At 47.4% G+C, this 15,048-nt stretch overlaps 1 protein-coding gene across 1 annotated transcript in view; it reads right to left on the bottom strand.

The window, feature by feature from the left end:
* LOC119954022 overlaps positions 1-15,048 on the bottom strand; it is a 163,331-nt gene that overhangs the window by 78,117 nt on the left and 70,166 nt on the right. The window contains exons 27-30 of the mRNA XM_038778798.1: positions 8,260-8,472; positions 5,514-5,659; positions 3,890-4,017; positions 1,611-1,764 (exon numbers count right to left, since the gene is read on the bottom strand). Of these exons, the coding sequence (XP_038634726.1) occupies positions 1,611-1,764; positions 3,890-4,017; positions 5,514-5,659; positions 8,260-8,472 (641 nt within the window). The remainder of the gene's footprint in view (positions 1-1,610; positions 1,765-3,889; positions 4,018-5,513; positions 5,660-8,259; positions 8,473-15,048) is intronic.

Raw genomic sequence — 15,048 nt, 5'->3', positions numbered from 1 at the left:
TGGTGTTCTCATGTTTAATGGTGGTACCCAGTTCGATGATCTGGCACGTCTTGCAGAGATTGCCATGGCAGGGTTGTGTAGTGTTGTGGAGGCTGGGTAGTTTGCTGCAAACAATGGTTTGTTTGAGGTTGAGCAGTTGTTTGAAGGCAAGTAAGGGTGAGGGGATGACCTTGGCAAGATGTTTATCTTCATCGATGACGTGTTGAAGGCTGCGAAGATGATGTCGTAGTTTCTCCGCTCCGGGGAAGTACTGGTTGTGTCCCGTGTTTGTCTTCTGAGGAGGTTGGTGCGGACCTAATTACCTGCAAATGCTCGCATTCAAAGCATTGTCTAACACCTTTGACTTTGTCTATATATATATATATATATATGTGTTTCTGGAACACACCTCTTCATTCACCTGAGGAAGGAGCAGTGCTCCAAAAGCTAGTGTTTGAAACAAACCTGTTGGATCTTAACCTGGTGTTGTGAGACTTCTTACTGCACACATACATGGCATTATTTCCCAACCCCCCAAAGTGAGAACAAACTGTTATGGGGTTGGAGGGCCCCCTCTTTTCAGGCCTTCCCAAGCCCCATTTTAGGCCCCCCCTTCCAGTGGGCCAGTTAGATCGCAAACCGCTCGGCGCCCGGCATGGTTCCTGATTTGGGCTCCTCCCATGATCTAATCATACTGCATGGATCCCCACCAGGCGCAATGCAGACGTTAAATCACGTCCTAAAACTTTATTGCAACATTAGTGCACCGAGTGTAGCCAGGCGCTACCCAACATATAAACCCATTGGTAAATGCACTCCTTAAACTGACCAACCAAAATAGTCAGACTAACTGCAGATTATTATTATAGATTGAAGTGGGGTAATTGAAATAATTCGACAGTAAACATTAATAGCTTTGAAGTCAGAAAATGCAATTAGGGGCATTACCAGCTTTTAAATAGTTATTCGAGCCCTTTCTCAGCATGATGATGTGGGAAAATAACAATCACGAATGGAAAGAACTTCACAGGATGGGTAAGCAAAAGTGTGATAAGAAGCACAGACTTCAGCCTTCAGTTCGATAAAGGGGATGGCTGCAGACTGTATAATGCCGCTTATTAGAATTTTATAGTGTAAGGGTGATAACCAAAATATATAAATATGTTACAGTTTTTGGATCAGGCAGACACTCTATAGGAGCAGATTGAGTCTCCCAAGCATATTTGTGAATAAAATCTCCGTTAGTGCAACTTACAATCTTGAGTGGTTGCAAATTTTTTTTAACCATACTAATCTTTTACTATTTTTGAAGGGATGAGGAAAGAAATGCATTTTATCACATGCAAGTTAATTGAATGCATGACTGAAATCCATTCCTAATTACCAAACGCCTAGTGGAAAGAAAGATCCAATCGTCTCTTGTATATGACTGAATAAATGTTACTGCGCTCAGGGACCTTACTGCAAATTTACACAACAATAACAGGACTATTACTTAAAGCCATTAATTTGGTAATGGAAGCGTTCCAAAATCTGTTTAACTGTTATCTTACCGAAGGAGCAGTGTTGTGAAATGGGGGAAACTGATACAAGGGGGAGGAGGAGGGAAGAGAACAAAAAGGTTGACTTACCCAGTTTTTCTGGTCCCTGGTCACTGCTGGTCCATTCTGAATGGTTAACACAAGCTCCCCAGTAGATCGGCTACTTGCAGAAATATTCAGAATTCCAGCCATACAGACTCTGTCACAGAGTTCTTCAGCAGAGATGTATTTATTGCAGTGGCATCTAGAATAATAAAGATACCGGAGGCAAGTATAATTCCAACACCTCTGCATCGGTTGCAAAATATTCCAAAGTGTATGAGTGGGATAAGTAGTTACTTTCATTCCTTGCTAGTTTTCTCCTGTTCAGTTTTCTCCTCCTGGGGTATTAGGAGAGATCTTCTAGTTGTTCATGCCAGCGGGATCTTCAGGTCCCATTGACAGCGCATCCCTGCAGCATGGGGTGGATTCAATGGGAAATCCTATTGACAGCGGCGGAATCAGTAGATCCCACTGCTGGCCAATAGTGGGCTGCGTCCCGTCGCCGTGAAACACGCCATAGGGAGGCCATTGAAACTTGCCCATTATTTTACGGATGCTCAACACTCTCGGATGCCAACATAAGTGATGCGTATTTACCCTCGTCCAGGGAGCGGAGCACAAAATCTAGTCAGTATTGAGGAACCCTGGAGGTGCCATCTTATGTAAATTAGTGACTCATTACCAGTGGCTACACTGTTTGTCAGAGTATAAACCATGAAAAAATGGGAGCATGTAAGTAAAGTACCGCATAATCATGGGCAAGTTCAATCTTCATGCGGATTTGATTTATCAAATTGGCAAAGCAGCCTGGAGAATGAGTTCATAGAATGTATGTTGGACACTTTCTTCAAATGATACGTTCAGGGACCAATTTTGGAGCAGACTGTATTTGACCTGGTTACATGTAATGAGGTGGGATTAATTATTAACCTCATAGTGAAGGATCCTCCAGGCAAGAACAATTAAGATGATAAAATTTCCCATCCAGTTTGAGGGCGAGAAATGTAGGTCCAAAATAAGTGCCATAACCTCAAATAATGGCAATTCCAGGGGCGGAGTGGGGTGATGTATTTCACAGTAGAAGACATAAAGTACACCAAGAGTAGGAGGAAACCAAGAAACAAATTGAAGGGAGGAACTTAAAACAATCATGATCTCTGGAGAAAAAGTACGAAAAAAACTAAAAAGGCTGTCAAATCACCTGGACCTTTGGCCTGCATCGGAGAATCTTAAGAGTAGTGGATGTATGATTTGTAATCTTCCCAAATTCCCTACGTTTTGCAAAGGTAACATTGGATTGGAAAACTACAGATAAAGTGGTGCCAGTAGATGTAGTTTATTTGGATTTCTAAAAGGCATTCAATAAGCTATCACAAGTTCAGAGCTCACGGTGTTAGGAATGATAGCGTGGATAGAGGATCAGCTGAATAATAGGAAACAATGTTGGGATAAATGGGTCATTTTAAATTTGGCAAACTATAACCAATGGAGTGCCACAGTGATCATTGCTGGAGTCTGAACTGTTTACAATCTATACTATGACTTAAATGCTGGGACCAGGTCATTGTAGTCAAATTTGCTGATTAGAAGAAAATAGATTGGAAAGTAAGTTAGTTGTGAGGAAGATACAGAAAGTCTGTAAATTGATATAGAGATAGGTTAAGTTAGTGGGTAAAATCTTGGCAGATGGAGTATCGTGCGAGAACGTTTGACATTGTCTCCTTTCGCAAGAATAGGAAAGTAGAATATTTTTAAATGGAGAAAGACTGTTGAATGTTGCGGGATGAATCACAAAATGTTAGTCCTATAACTTTTGCTGGATAAAGCATCCATGGGGAGTGAAACACAAGTTTCAAATCTATATGACCATTTCACAGAGCTCAGCAGAAGAGTCACATGGACTCAAAACATTAACTCTGCTCCTCTCTTCACAGATGACACCAGACCCGCGGGGTTTATCCAACATGTTCTGTTTTTATTTCACATTATGGTGGGTCTGGAGTCACATGTAGGCCAGGCTGGATAAGGACAGCAGATTTGCTGCCCTAAAGGACATAAGTGAACCACACTAGTTTCAACGACAATCGTCAATGGTTTCATGGACATCATTACATTTCTAATTCCAGATTTTTATTCAGTTCAAATCCACCATTTGCCATGGTGGGATTCGAAACTTGGGACTCCAGAGTATTACTCTCGGTCTCTAGATTACTAGTCCACTGACAGTACCACTATGTCACCACGTCATTACGTGATTGTGCCTATTACTATTGCAAATGTATTTCTCGTGAGGTGCTGTATCAGTTAGGTATTTGTGTGTGACTGACATTCCCAGCTCCACATCCAGCTTGCCCCCATATTTCCCACACGCTGGAGTACAGTTATGATGCTCTGGGAGAACACATCTTCTTGTAGAAGCCAGCCGAGCCTCACCAACACTGCAACGATCATTCACCTAGAGGGAGACAGGACACCAGAACCAGTCAAAGGCTTAAATATGCACAATATGGAAATCTGAAAGAAATTTCTAAAAATCAAGAACAGACTTAAGAGGTTATCTCCACACAAATGTTAAGTAATTGATGCATGCTACTTGTAACAGTCTCGATTATATAGAGTCTGATGTTCTCATGCGTTTGAAATGGAACAAATCTCCTTATAATAGTCTTGGTTGCGAATAATTGAGAATTTAAAAAAATGGGAATAAACAAGTTTAAAGTGAGAGAAAAGTCTATTTAATTTATTGCTCATCAGGTTTACATGTTGGGCACATGGTCTATGTGTGCTCAAGGATTGGGATCATCTCTCTTTTGCCTATGTTGCTTTGAAATATTTTTCCGATAATTAAGTGTCTGAAATTTTAATGGGCTTGAAAAATTCTTCTGGTGTTAGTATTTACCTTAAAAAATTTGAAAAATGAAAGTTCAGATTGAAACAGCACAAGAATCATGTTTCACAAAAAAATATTTTTTAGGAAAGGGGGGAAAGGTGTAGAAAATAGATGCATTAGAAATAAAGTTTAAAAACTGGCAGTGTGGAAAATTCATGGAGTAGATTTTATGGATAGTCAGAAGCTTTTTCCCAGGGTGGAAAAGTCAATTACGAGGGGAGATAGGTTTCAGGTGCGAGGGGGCAAAGTTTAGAAGAGTTGTGCGTGGCAAGATTTTGAAACACAGAGGGTGGCGAGTGCCTGGAACATGCTGCCAGGAAGCAGGTACGATAGCGACGTTGAAGAGGCTATCTTAAACGTCTTGAGTAGAACACAAGGCTTGGATTTTCAGATCAGCCCTATTTGATCAAAGCCAAATACATGAATAGGATGGGAATAGAGGGATATGCACGCCAGAAGTGCAGAAGCTTTTAGTTCAGACAGGCATCATGATCAGTGCAGGTTTGGGGGCCTGTTCCTGTGCTGTTCTTGTCACAATCACTATGCACCTTGTTCAATGTCTGTATCTGGAATGATCTGGATTGCAATACCTCAAATGGTGCTGGCAGCAGATTCAACAGAAACTTTCAGGAATGAATTAGATAAATACTTGAAAAAGACATTATAGGTCGAGGGCGAGTGATCAAAGGAGTGGAGCTGTGTGGACAAAGAGCTGGTGGTTAGATTTGATGCGAGTGCATCTCAAGAAATGGGGCATGTGATATTCTGCTCATTAACACTGATCAAACCCCACTGCTTGAAATCCTGAGGTATTCCTTTCATGTGATGCCCTACGCTGGAGGCACCAAGCTACCAAATCTAACTGCAAATGCAATATGCAGTAGCAATAACCTGCCTGGGTACAGAATCAATAGGCAATGCTGGAGTTTCAATTCATGGCTCTGTAGTTGACTGTTGAGCTCCCTATACAGAAAGCAACTGGCCTCAAATATGTCACTCAAATTCCCAATAAAATAATAATTCAGAGAAGCTGGAATCACTCCTCGAGCATTTCCTCTCACCTCTGGGTAACAGTCCATGTCACTGTTGCTATTTGAGCTTTTCTGATCGGCCTCATTGTAATAAACATATCCAGACTTACAAATACATGACCCATCTGATTCTTGGAATGCACGATTGAAACCACGGCACTTGCATGTCCTGGAACCTACCGGAGGCAAAGATGGTTAAACAAGTAACTTTCAAGTAATGCTAAAACTCCAGTGACATAACTTTACAGTCCTGTTTCGACAGGGGCAGGGCCGTCAAATGCGCTGAGCCATTGAAACGTCTTTCATGGGACCAGAAAATTCCATCAGCGTAAAAATTCGCCAGCGTAAAATTCCGCCCCAGATCTTTTAATCACCTGAGAAAAATTGTTTTTTTTTTTAGGTATTTCCTTTCTCTACTTTCACAATTCTCTGGATAAGTCATTAGTCCTGCTTTGATAAAGCAATGACAACAGTAAGGCTGCAATTACATTGTGTGTTGAGCATCTGTGTGATGCATTGAAAAGCTCTGCACCATTCGAAATTGAGAGTGAAAATCTGGAGTCAGAGTCTTAATTGAGTCTGGAATGAAGTGGACTCCTTGGTGGGACAATCTCAATGTTTTGCTTTGACACAGCTTAGAGAGCAAATCTAGCATGTTGTCCAACCAGGTTTATGGGGTGCCCCATTATATCTCTGGACACTTTGCAAACCAACTTGTCCTTGTATTAAAATGTTCTGTAAGGAGGAATTCCTCCCTCTCCGTCCTGTAAACATTCAAATGATTAACTTTTGGCAACCACTCTAGAGCAGGGAGGGCAGCTTACTTAAAAGGGGCACAAGAGGAAGGTACAGATAAATACAGACTGCAGCAAAAGTAAAATAAAACCAAAGGGGGACTAAAATGTCGGAAAGAGCCGAGGACTAGAAGCTCATCGGGAATCATCTATTAGACTTTCCAACTTGACCCGAAGCACGAGTAAAACACAAGCAGCTCCTCCAGTATTTATGTTTCGGCAGGAGTCAAAGGTACCAACAGTATGCACGTGAAATATAATGAGGGCAATCACATGACCTCGAGGCTTCCTAATTTTGCTTTTGAATGTCTGTCAGTAATTGGGGGCTGGATTTTTCAGTCCTCCAGCTGTGTGTTTCTCGGCAGCGCGCCATTTGCTGGCAGCGGGAGTCTATATTCTCGCAGCTTGTTGCTGAGATTTCCCATTGAAGTCTCCATATGCTCCTGGGAAACCCGTGGGTGGGGGTACAATGCCAGCGGGAACAGAAAATCCCAACGGCCGGAGAATTCTGGCCAGGATGTAATGACGTTTTTTAGGTTGAGATGAAATCAAATGTTTTGCAAACAGAAAGCAATGTTTAAATGAATAGATACCACACAGGTACCAGTAATCCAGGGGCCCAGGGTAATGTCTGGGGATTTGGGTTTAATTTCCACCATGGCAGCTGGAATTGCTGGTCCAAACAGTTAGCAGTCACCAACACTATCAACTGTTGTAAAAATCCATCCGATTCATTAAATGTCCTTACCCGGTCAGGCCCACATGCGACTCCAGACCCACAGCAACGTGGTTGACTATTAACTGCCCTCTGCAATGGCCTAGCATGCCACTCAGTTCAAGGGCAACTAGGGATGGGCAAATGTTTGATGCACGATCAATTGCACGAAAGACTCAGATTGGTACAACTGTGGCTTTACTACAGTCAGATGCGTGGCCTCCTACTGCAGCTGGCGAAATGGCCGATCAGAGGGACGACACGCATATTTATACGGCTCCTTGTGGGCGGAGCTAGCCGGCAGGGGCTACCGGCGAACCTGTAGTGCAGGTCCTACCTTACATCCTCTAATACAGGTGCACACAGTGGTTCACCACAATGTTGGCACAGCCTGCGATGCCCACACCCCATGAAAGAAGGAAGAAAAGATGTGATTCAATAGCTGCATTGTGTTGGCTGCCTCCCTGAAGGAAAAGCTTTAAATTATCATGGAGAGGACATGTAGCTGTACTATTTCCCAATGGTGCAGAGATGAACGACCCCCCCCCCCCCCCCCCCCCGATCTCTCGCACACCTCCGTTAACTCCCTACCCCCCACCTCCGATTTGCTCATGCCACAAGATACCCTTGAAGTGTATTGATCCTATCCAGGCCCAAGGTCAATAAACATTCAGATCCTGGGACATTTACATGGCTTAAGGGCATCCAATAGATCTGCCAGCCTGGGCAGGGAGAGGCGCTGCTGGAAGGGGCAGAAAAAAAAGAGGTACATGTTCAGGCTTCTCATCTGCACACAAGGCCTCAGGTATTGGATTTTACTGGTTGTCAATGGTGATCTGCAGTCAGAAGATTTCAATTGGATTTCAAGATGAAAAGTCGATGTTTTTTTTTTAAAAAAAAGAAATAGCCCTACTTTCAGCTTTCGGCCCACCCAGAGACATTTGTTGATCCTGCATCCACAGCACCACTTTTCTGAACACACAATTCCTGCGGCACTATCAGAAAGTGGATTGCATAGTGTGGTTGCAGGAAAAGCACTGCTATCTCAGGAATGGCCTGGAAAAACAAGGATGATGTAAAAGGAGCAAAGGCCTAGCAATCATGTCTTCACCCATTTTCCTAACCATTGCATCAAGGAAACTAGGCATTCCTTGGGGACAAAAGCCAGAAAAATAGTCTCTTAAGTAATCTCTGCGCTAAATCAGGAGTGTGGATGATGTGTGCATGCCTTTGCATTAGTGAATTAGCTACACCGTTTGTAGCTCACCTTGTCCTGAATATGAGGTACTGCCACATGGAAAACAAGCTCTCTGTGCGAACATATGGTTAAACATGTTTTTAGGACATGGGTAGCATTCGCTATGATGCTTAGCATGGCTAGTGTTTCCATAGGTTCCCGGAGGGCAGGGCACTGGCAATCTGGTCATTTCAGAGCAGTAGTAGCCGACTGGACAAGGATGCGATAAGTAGTTTTCAGAACCTGAGGGAAAGCAAATAGAGCAAATGTAAAAAAAATATAGGAATACATTATGGTGGCAATTGCAGTGTTTTAAAAATCATTTAACATATCTTGCTTTGATTTCATATCCCTTCAATCACCTGGCCAATATAATCTCAAATGCTGGCACAATTTCTGCCTCAATCGCTAATTCTGGAAGTGAATCCTAGAGCCTCACATAACTCTTTCACTAAATATCGTGCGTGGCGCACCCTCGTCAACAGCGAGATCCTCTGTTCCGGCTGCCGGCCAGTGTGATTTCCCAATGTGGTCACCCCACGCCGTCGGAAAGCCCATGGGTGTGGATGAGCTGCCGAGAGAGCGGAGGACCCCACCGACAGAGCATTCTGTTGTCTGTTTTCACTCTAATCCAGACACTGAAGATCTCCAATCTGAAAGATAAGTAATTACATTAAATATGGTATTCCTGCCCCCCCCCCCCCCCCCCCCCCCCATTACACACTGACGCCCAGAGTGGGAAATCCACTGGGTAGATGGGACCTCCCACCTCGCAACAGGGAACCCAGCCCCTCATAACAGGGACCCTGGTTTTATGCTAACGATAATGTTTATAAACACTTGCTATTGACAGCTCCATACCACTTCAAAAGCAGTTAACTGTTTTCTGCTGTGAAAAAGAGGAAGTGAAGGCTGGGGGATGGTTCTGATTGGAGGGGCTGGAGTGGTTCAAATTGGGGGGTCTCTGATATGGAGGGGTCTGATATGGGTGGTCTGATATGGGGGGGGGGGTTGATGGCAGGGGTCGGGTCACCCTATGTATGTGTGCTGTGAGCGGTGACCCGTTATTCCTGAGGTGGGGGGGGGAAAGAGGATGCTTACTTGTCAGCGGAGGGGGGCAGGATTTGCATTGTGTGTGTGGGGGGGGGGGGGGGGGGCACCGCTCGGTATTGCACTGCCCACTCAAAATGGCGGCCCAATGCCGGGGTTCTGACATCGGACCCCAGTCTTCGCGCCAGTGGAGATCAGAAGTGATTCTCTGCTGGCAGGAGCACTGTGGCTCCCGAATGGAGAATCTAGCCTAAATTCTAATCTGACCATAATGGTGAACATTTTCTTCACAAATTTCATAAAGAAAATTTTGAAAAAACGAGTATCGCTGATAAAAGCGACTTTTCATCTTGCACTTATCAGCATAATAAGCAAGAAAATACCAATGTCAAGGAAAACAACATAATTATTCTGTGTGTAAGACAGTGCTAATTGGCTGGCAAGTGGACTCTGATTGGTAGAGAATGCACCAGTTGATGGTGTCAGCCAGTTAATTGCCAATGATTGTTTTAAATTTAAATCAGGCAGTATGATTCTGATTGGTCAAGGTATTGCCCTGAGTAATGAAGCAGAGAACAGTTCTGACTTATTTTATTCAGCTGAAACAGGTGAATGTGTACATGTTTTTTCTGTTGGCAAAGAACAGGGCCCTATGTATTCAAATATCTTGCTTCTAGTACACACAAAAATCTGGTAGGCCTCTACTGGAAACATCCTCTCAAACTTCAACATTGAACAAGCTATCTCCTGTTATCCTCACTTACACATGGGGTGACATTCTTCTTCCCACCGCACCAGTCTTTTGGTATGGTGCGCCTCCGCCGAGCGCAGGATTCTCCGTCCCGCCAGCCGGCCAATGGCGTTTCCGATTGTGGGCAGCCCCATGCAGTTGGGAAATACCCGGGTGTGGATGTGCTGCCGGTGCAACGGAGAATCCAGCCAGCGGAGAATCGAGCTCATGAACTTTGCTGATAGGCAGGCACACATTACTTCTTTACCACAACCCCAAAATTCTTTGGAAAACCCAACATTTGGCATAGAAATGGTATCAAAAGGCAGAATAGATAAAGGGGCCAAAATAAATCACGAGCTCAAATCATACAGTGTACTCCTGAATCTATGTAAAGGATTGAATTAAACAACATAACATGGCAAAGTGGGAATTTAAGCGAAAACAAATGAAATGATCAGATTATCTGAAATAATTAACTTTAAGAGAACGCTGCATAGCAATCTCAGTGTGTTGAGAGGCAATGTTAACCTCTCTGCACGGAGAGAAAACCAGACCAGTGAGCAGTGAAAATTAGCAGTACTCACAAATGGCACACCTTGATCTCTTGTCTTCCGTTGTATCAGATATTCTGGGCAGGGACTTCCGGTGGCGGCGATGTCCGAGTGAGCCGCACATTCGGTGGGCTCTCACTCCGGCGGGACTGAACAGCTGTTTCCCCGCGATAGCGGGACCACGGAGGCGGCAGAAAGGCTGCCGGGAACAGAAGAGGAGAGCGGGCTGCAGAAAATGAAAGTGTGGGAGGCCAGCAGGTGAGGAAGAAAGAGAGAGAGACGGAGGCAAGGAGGAAGCTGACCTGCAGGGTAAGATGGCGGACCCACGGACCTTCCTTCCTCCAGGACAAAGGGAAAAAAAAAGTTTGGAGTTGCTGAGGAGGGACAGCTTGGACCCACTTCAGATGCCCAGGAGGGGGTAAAAATTTAAGGTGCTGGGCAAAGGAAAGCGGCAGCGGAGGCGCTGAGGAGCGGGCTGCGGCATATGGAACAGCGGGATTCCAGAAGGCAGAAGAAGAAGGAGAAAAAGGGACAGAGACAAGGACCTGAAGAAAATTACCTGGGACCTAAGATGGCGGACACACGGACCCCGGACTCAGCAATCCAGTTGGCGCTGGATAACATGCTCCAGGTAATGAAGTCCAGTTTTGAAGCGCTGAAGCGGGACAGCTTGGACCCAATCCAGAAAGCGGTGGATCAGCTGAACCAGAGGATGGACGCCCAGGATGTGAAAGTTAAGGAGCTGGGAGAGGCGGTGGAGGAGCAGGCGGATGCGCAAACGGTTGCAGCGGTAGAAGTGGACGGCCTGAAAGAGCGGCAGAGAAGACTGCTGGACAGAGTGGAGGAGCTGGAGAATAGAATCCGCAGGAACAATCTGAGGATGGTCGGCCTCCCGGAGGGGGCGGAGGGAGCTGATGCTGCAGCGTTTGTAGCAGACCTGCTGAAGCAGCTGATGGGAGCCGAAGCCTTTCCACGACCGTTGGAGCTGGAGGGGGCACACAGAGTGCAGGCAAGGCAGGGGCGGCCGGGCGGACCCCCCCGCCCGATGGTGATTAGGTTCCACAGGTTCGTGGACAAGGAGCGGGTGCTGCAGTGGGCAAAGAGCGTCAGGAGCAGCACGTGGAACAACAGTGTTCTCCGCATTTATCAGGATCTAAGCCAGGAGGTGGCTCGGCGGCGAGCAGCCTTCAAGAATGTCAAGGAGGTGCTGTTCAAGAAGCACGTGAAGTTTGGTCTGCTGTTCCCAGCCCGGTTATGGGTCACGCACCAGGGTCAACACCACTACTTCTCCGAGCCCGAAGAAGCGATGGATTTTGTGAGGGACCTGGGGCTGGTCCCGAAAGGAGGCCCCAAGGACGCGAGTTAGGGCCCGAGGATTTCTGTGGGAAGGAACGCCGAATGTGCCTGGACCGCTGCTCAACGGTTTGCTGGGCCAAAGGGGCCAAGTGGAACATTTGAGACTCTTTCCTTTGTTCATGGACATTTATGTGCTTTTTCTCGTTTTTCTGTGGTTTTTTTCCCTTTTTATGGGTTTTTTTTATTTTTTTTTATTTTTATTTTTTCCTGTTTGGGCTTTTTGTGCAGCTCGTGGAAGACACTGGAACCGGCTTGCCCCAGTGGGTGGGGAGGAGGGCGGGGAAACAAGGGGAATGGGACAGGAAGGCGCCGGAGTGTTGAGTCACCGGGCTAGCAGATTGGCTAGTCAAGGAAGTCAGATGGGGGGGGAAGTAACAGCCAGTAGATGGCGGGGGTGGGGGTATCGGGGGATGGGGTTAGGGGAGGGGGGGGTTGTTCTGCTGACGGGAGAGGGACTTGAAATAGGCACTGGAAAGGAGGTCGAGGGTGGAGGCAGCCGAAGGGCGGGCCAGGAATGGCGCGACGCACGGGCCAGGGGCCGGCCCGAGAAAGGCTATGGCTGACCGGCGGGGTGGGGGGGGTGGGATGTGCCCCCCGACCAGGCTGATCACCTGGAACGTCAAGGGACTGAATGGGCCGGTTAAGAGGGCGCGGGTGTTCGCGCACTTGCGGGCCCTGAGGGCGGACGTAATTATGTTGCAGGAGACACATCTGAAAGTGTCAGACCAGACCAGGCTAAGGAAGGGCTGGATTAGCCAGGTCTTCCACTCGGACTTGGACTCGAAGTCCAGAGGGGTGGCAATCATGATCAACAAGCGCGTGCAATTTGAGGCAGAGGGCATATCTGCAGACAGGGGGGGCAGATACCTGATGGTACGGGGCAGACTGGAGGGGAGAAGGGTGGTGCTGGTGAATATATATGCCCCGAACTGGGATGACGTGGACTTTATTAAAAGAGTGCTGGGGAAGATCCCGGACTTGGATTCTCGCAAGCTAATAATGGGAGGGGACTTTAACATGGTCCTTGACCCGACTTTGGATCGGTCGGGTCCCAGAACGGGTAGACTCTCAGCAATGGCAAGGGAGCTGAAAGGGTTTATGGGGCAAATGGGGGCAGTGGACCCCTGGAGAGAGGGACAGCCAACAGGAAGGGGCTACTCGTTTTACTCGCACGTCCATAAAGTATATTCCAGGATAGATTTCTTTGTAATAAGCAGGGACTGTATGGGGGAGGTAAAGAACACGGAATACTCAGCAATTACCATTTCAGACCATGCCCCGCATTGGGTGGACCTGCAGTTCGGGGGAGCGAGTTATCAACGCCCGCAATGGAGGCTAGATGTGGGACTGCTGTCGGAGGAGGGGATCTGCGAGAGGCTTCGGAAATGTATAAAAAATTACCTGCAGGTGAATGACACTGGGGAGGTCTCAGCGGCGACCGTGTGGGAGGCGCTAAAGGCAGTAGTTCGGGGGGAGCTGATTTCAATTGGGGCCCACAAAGCCAAGGCAGACCGGGCAGAGATGGATAGATTGGTCAGGGAAATGGGCCGGATAGATGAAGAGCACGCGGAGTCCCCGGGGGAGGTTTTACTCAGGGAAAGGCGGAGGCTACAGGCGGAACTGGGGGCACTATCCACGAGCAGGGCCGTGGAACAGCTTAGGAAGGCGAGGGGAGTGGTGTACGAGTATGGGGAAAAGGCTAGCAGGCTGTTAGCGCAGCAACTCAGGAGGAGGGAGGCGGCCAGGGAAATAGGTAGAGTGAGGGACGAGGGGGGGCGCAAAGTGGAGGATCCGGCAGAATTGAATAGGGTATTCCGGGACTTCTATCGTAAGCTGTATACTTCGGAGCCGCCGGAAGAACCGGAGGGGATGAAAAGGTTTCTGGACGGGTTAACATTCCCAACAGTTGGGGGGGGGCAAGTGGAAGAGCTGGGCGCCCCGATTAGAGTAGAGGAGGTATTGGGGGGCCTAAAGGCCATGCAATCGGGGAAGTCCCCGGGGCCGGATGGATACCCAGTAGAGTTTTATAGGAAGTTCTCTGAGCTGGTGGGCCCGGTCTTGGCGAGGGTTTTCAATGAGGCAAGGGACAGAGGGACCCTGCCGCCGACAATGTCACAAGCCACCATATCTCTGATATTGAAGCGGGGTAAAGACCCGGAGGTGTGCGGGTCCTACAGGCCAATCTCCCTGATTAATGTAGACGCCAAGCTCCTGGCAAAGGTACTGGCGGGGAGAATGGAGGACTGTGTACCGGAGGTGATTGGGGAGGATCAAACTGGGTTCGTTAAAGGTCGGCAGCTGGCGGCCAATCTGAGGAGATTGCTCAACGTGATAATGATGCCCCCGGCGGGTAGAGATGTGGAGGTAGTGGTGGCAATGGACGCCGAGAAGGCCTTTGATCGGGTAGAGTGGGACTATCTATGGGAGGTGCTCGGACGGTTTGGGTTCGGGGAGGGATTGGTGGATTGGATCAAATTATTATATCAGGCCCCGAGGGCCAGCGTCAGGACTAACAGAGAAGTGTCGGAGTACTTTAGGTTGTACCGAGGGACCAGGCAGGGCTGCCCGCTCTCCCCGCTGCTGTTTGCGCTGGCCATAGAGCCGCTGGCGATGGCGCTGAGAGCCGCAGAGGGTTGGAAGGGGATGGTGAGGGGCGGGGTTGAACACAGGGTTTCTCTTTATGCAGACGACCTGCTCCTGTACGTGTCGGACCCAGTGGCCGGGATGGGAACTATACTGGGAATGCTGAGGGAGTTCGGCCAGTTCTCAGGATACAAATTAAATACGGTCAAGAGTGAAATGTTTGTGGTCCAGGCAAGGGGCCAGGAGAATAGATTGAGAGGGCTACCGTTTAGGCTGGTTGAGGAAAATTTCCGGTATTTGGGAATCCAGGTGGCACGAGACTGGGGCAGGCTGCATAAGTTAAATTTGGCCAGGGTGGTGGAGCAAATGAAGGGAGAGTTTCGGAGATGGGATGCACTCCCGCTGTCGCTGGCAGGGAGGGTGCAGACTGTAAAGATGACAATCCTCCCTCGATTTTTGTTTATTTTTCAGTGCCTCCCGATCTTTATCCCACAGTCCTTCTTCAAAAGAGTTAACGGGCTGATCATGAGCTTTGTCTGGGCGGGA

The sequence above is a fragment of the Scyliorhinus canicula genome, chromosome 19 (assembly GCF_902713615.1).
Source record: "Scyliorhinus canicula chromosome 19, sScyCan1.1, whole genome shotgun sequence".
Lineage (NCBI taxonomy): Eukaryota > Metazoa > Chordata > Chondrichthyes > Carcharhiniformes > Scyliorhinidae > Scyliorhinus > Scyliorhinus canicula.
This window is presented reverse-complemented; position numbering and strand designations above follow the sequence as displayed.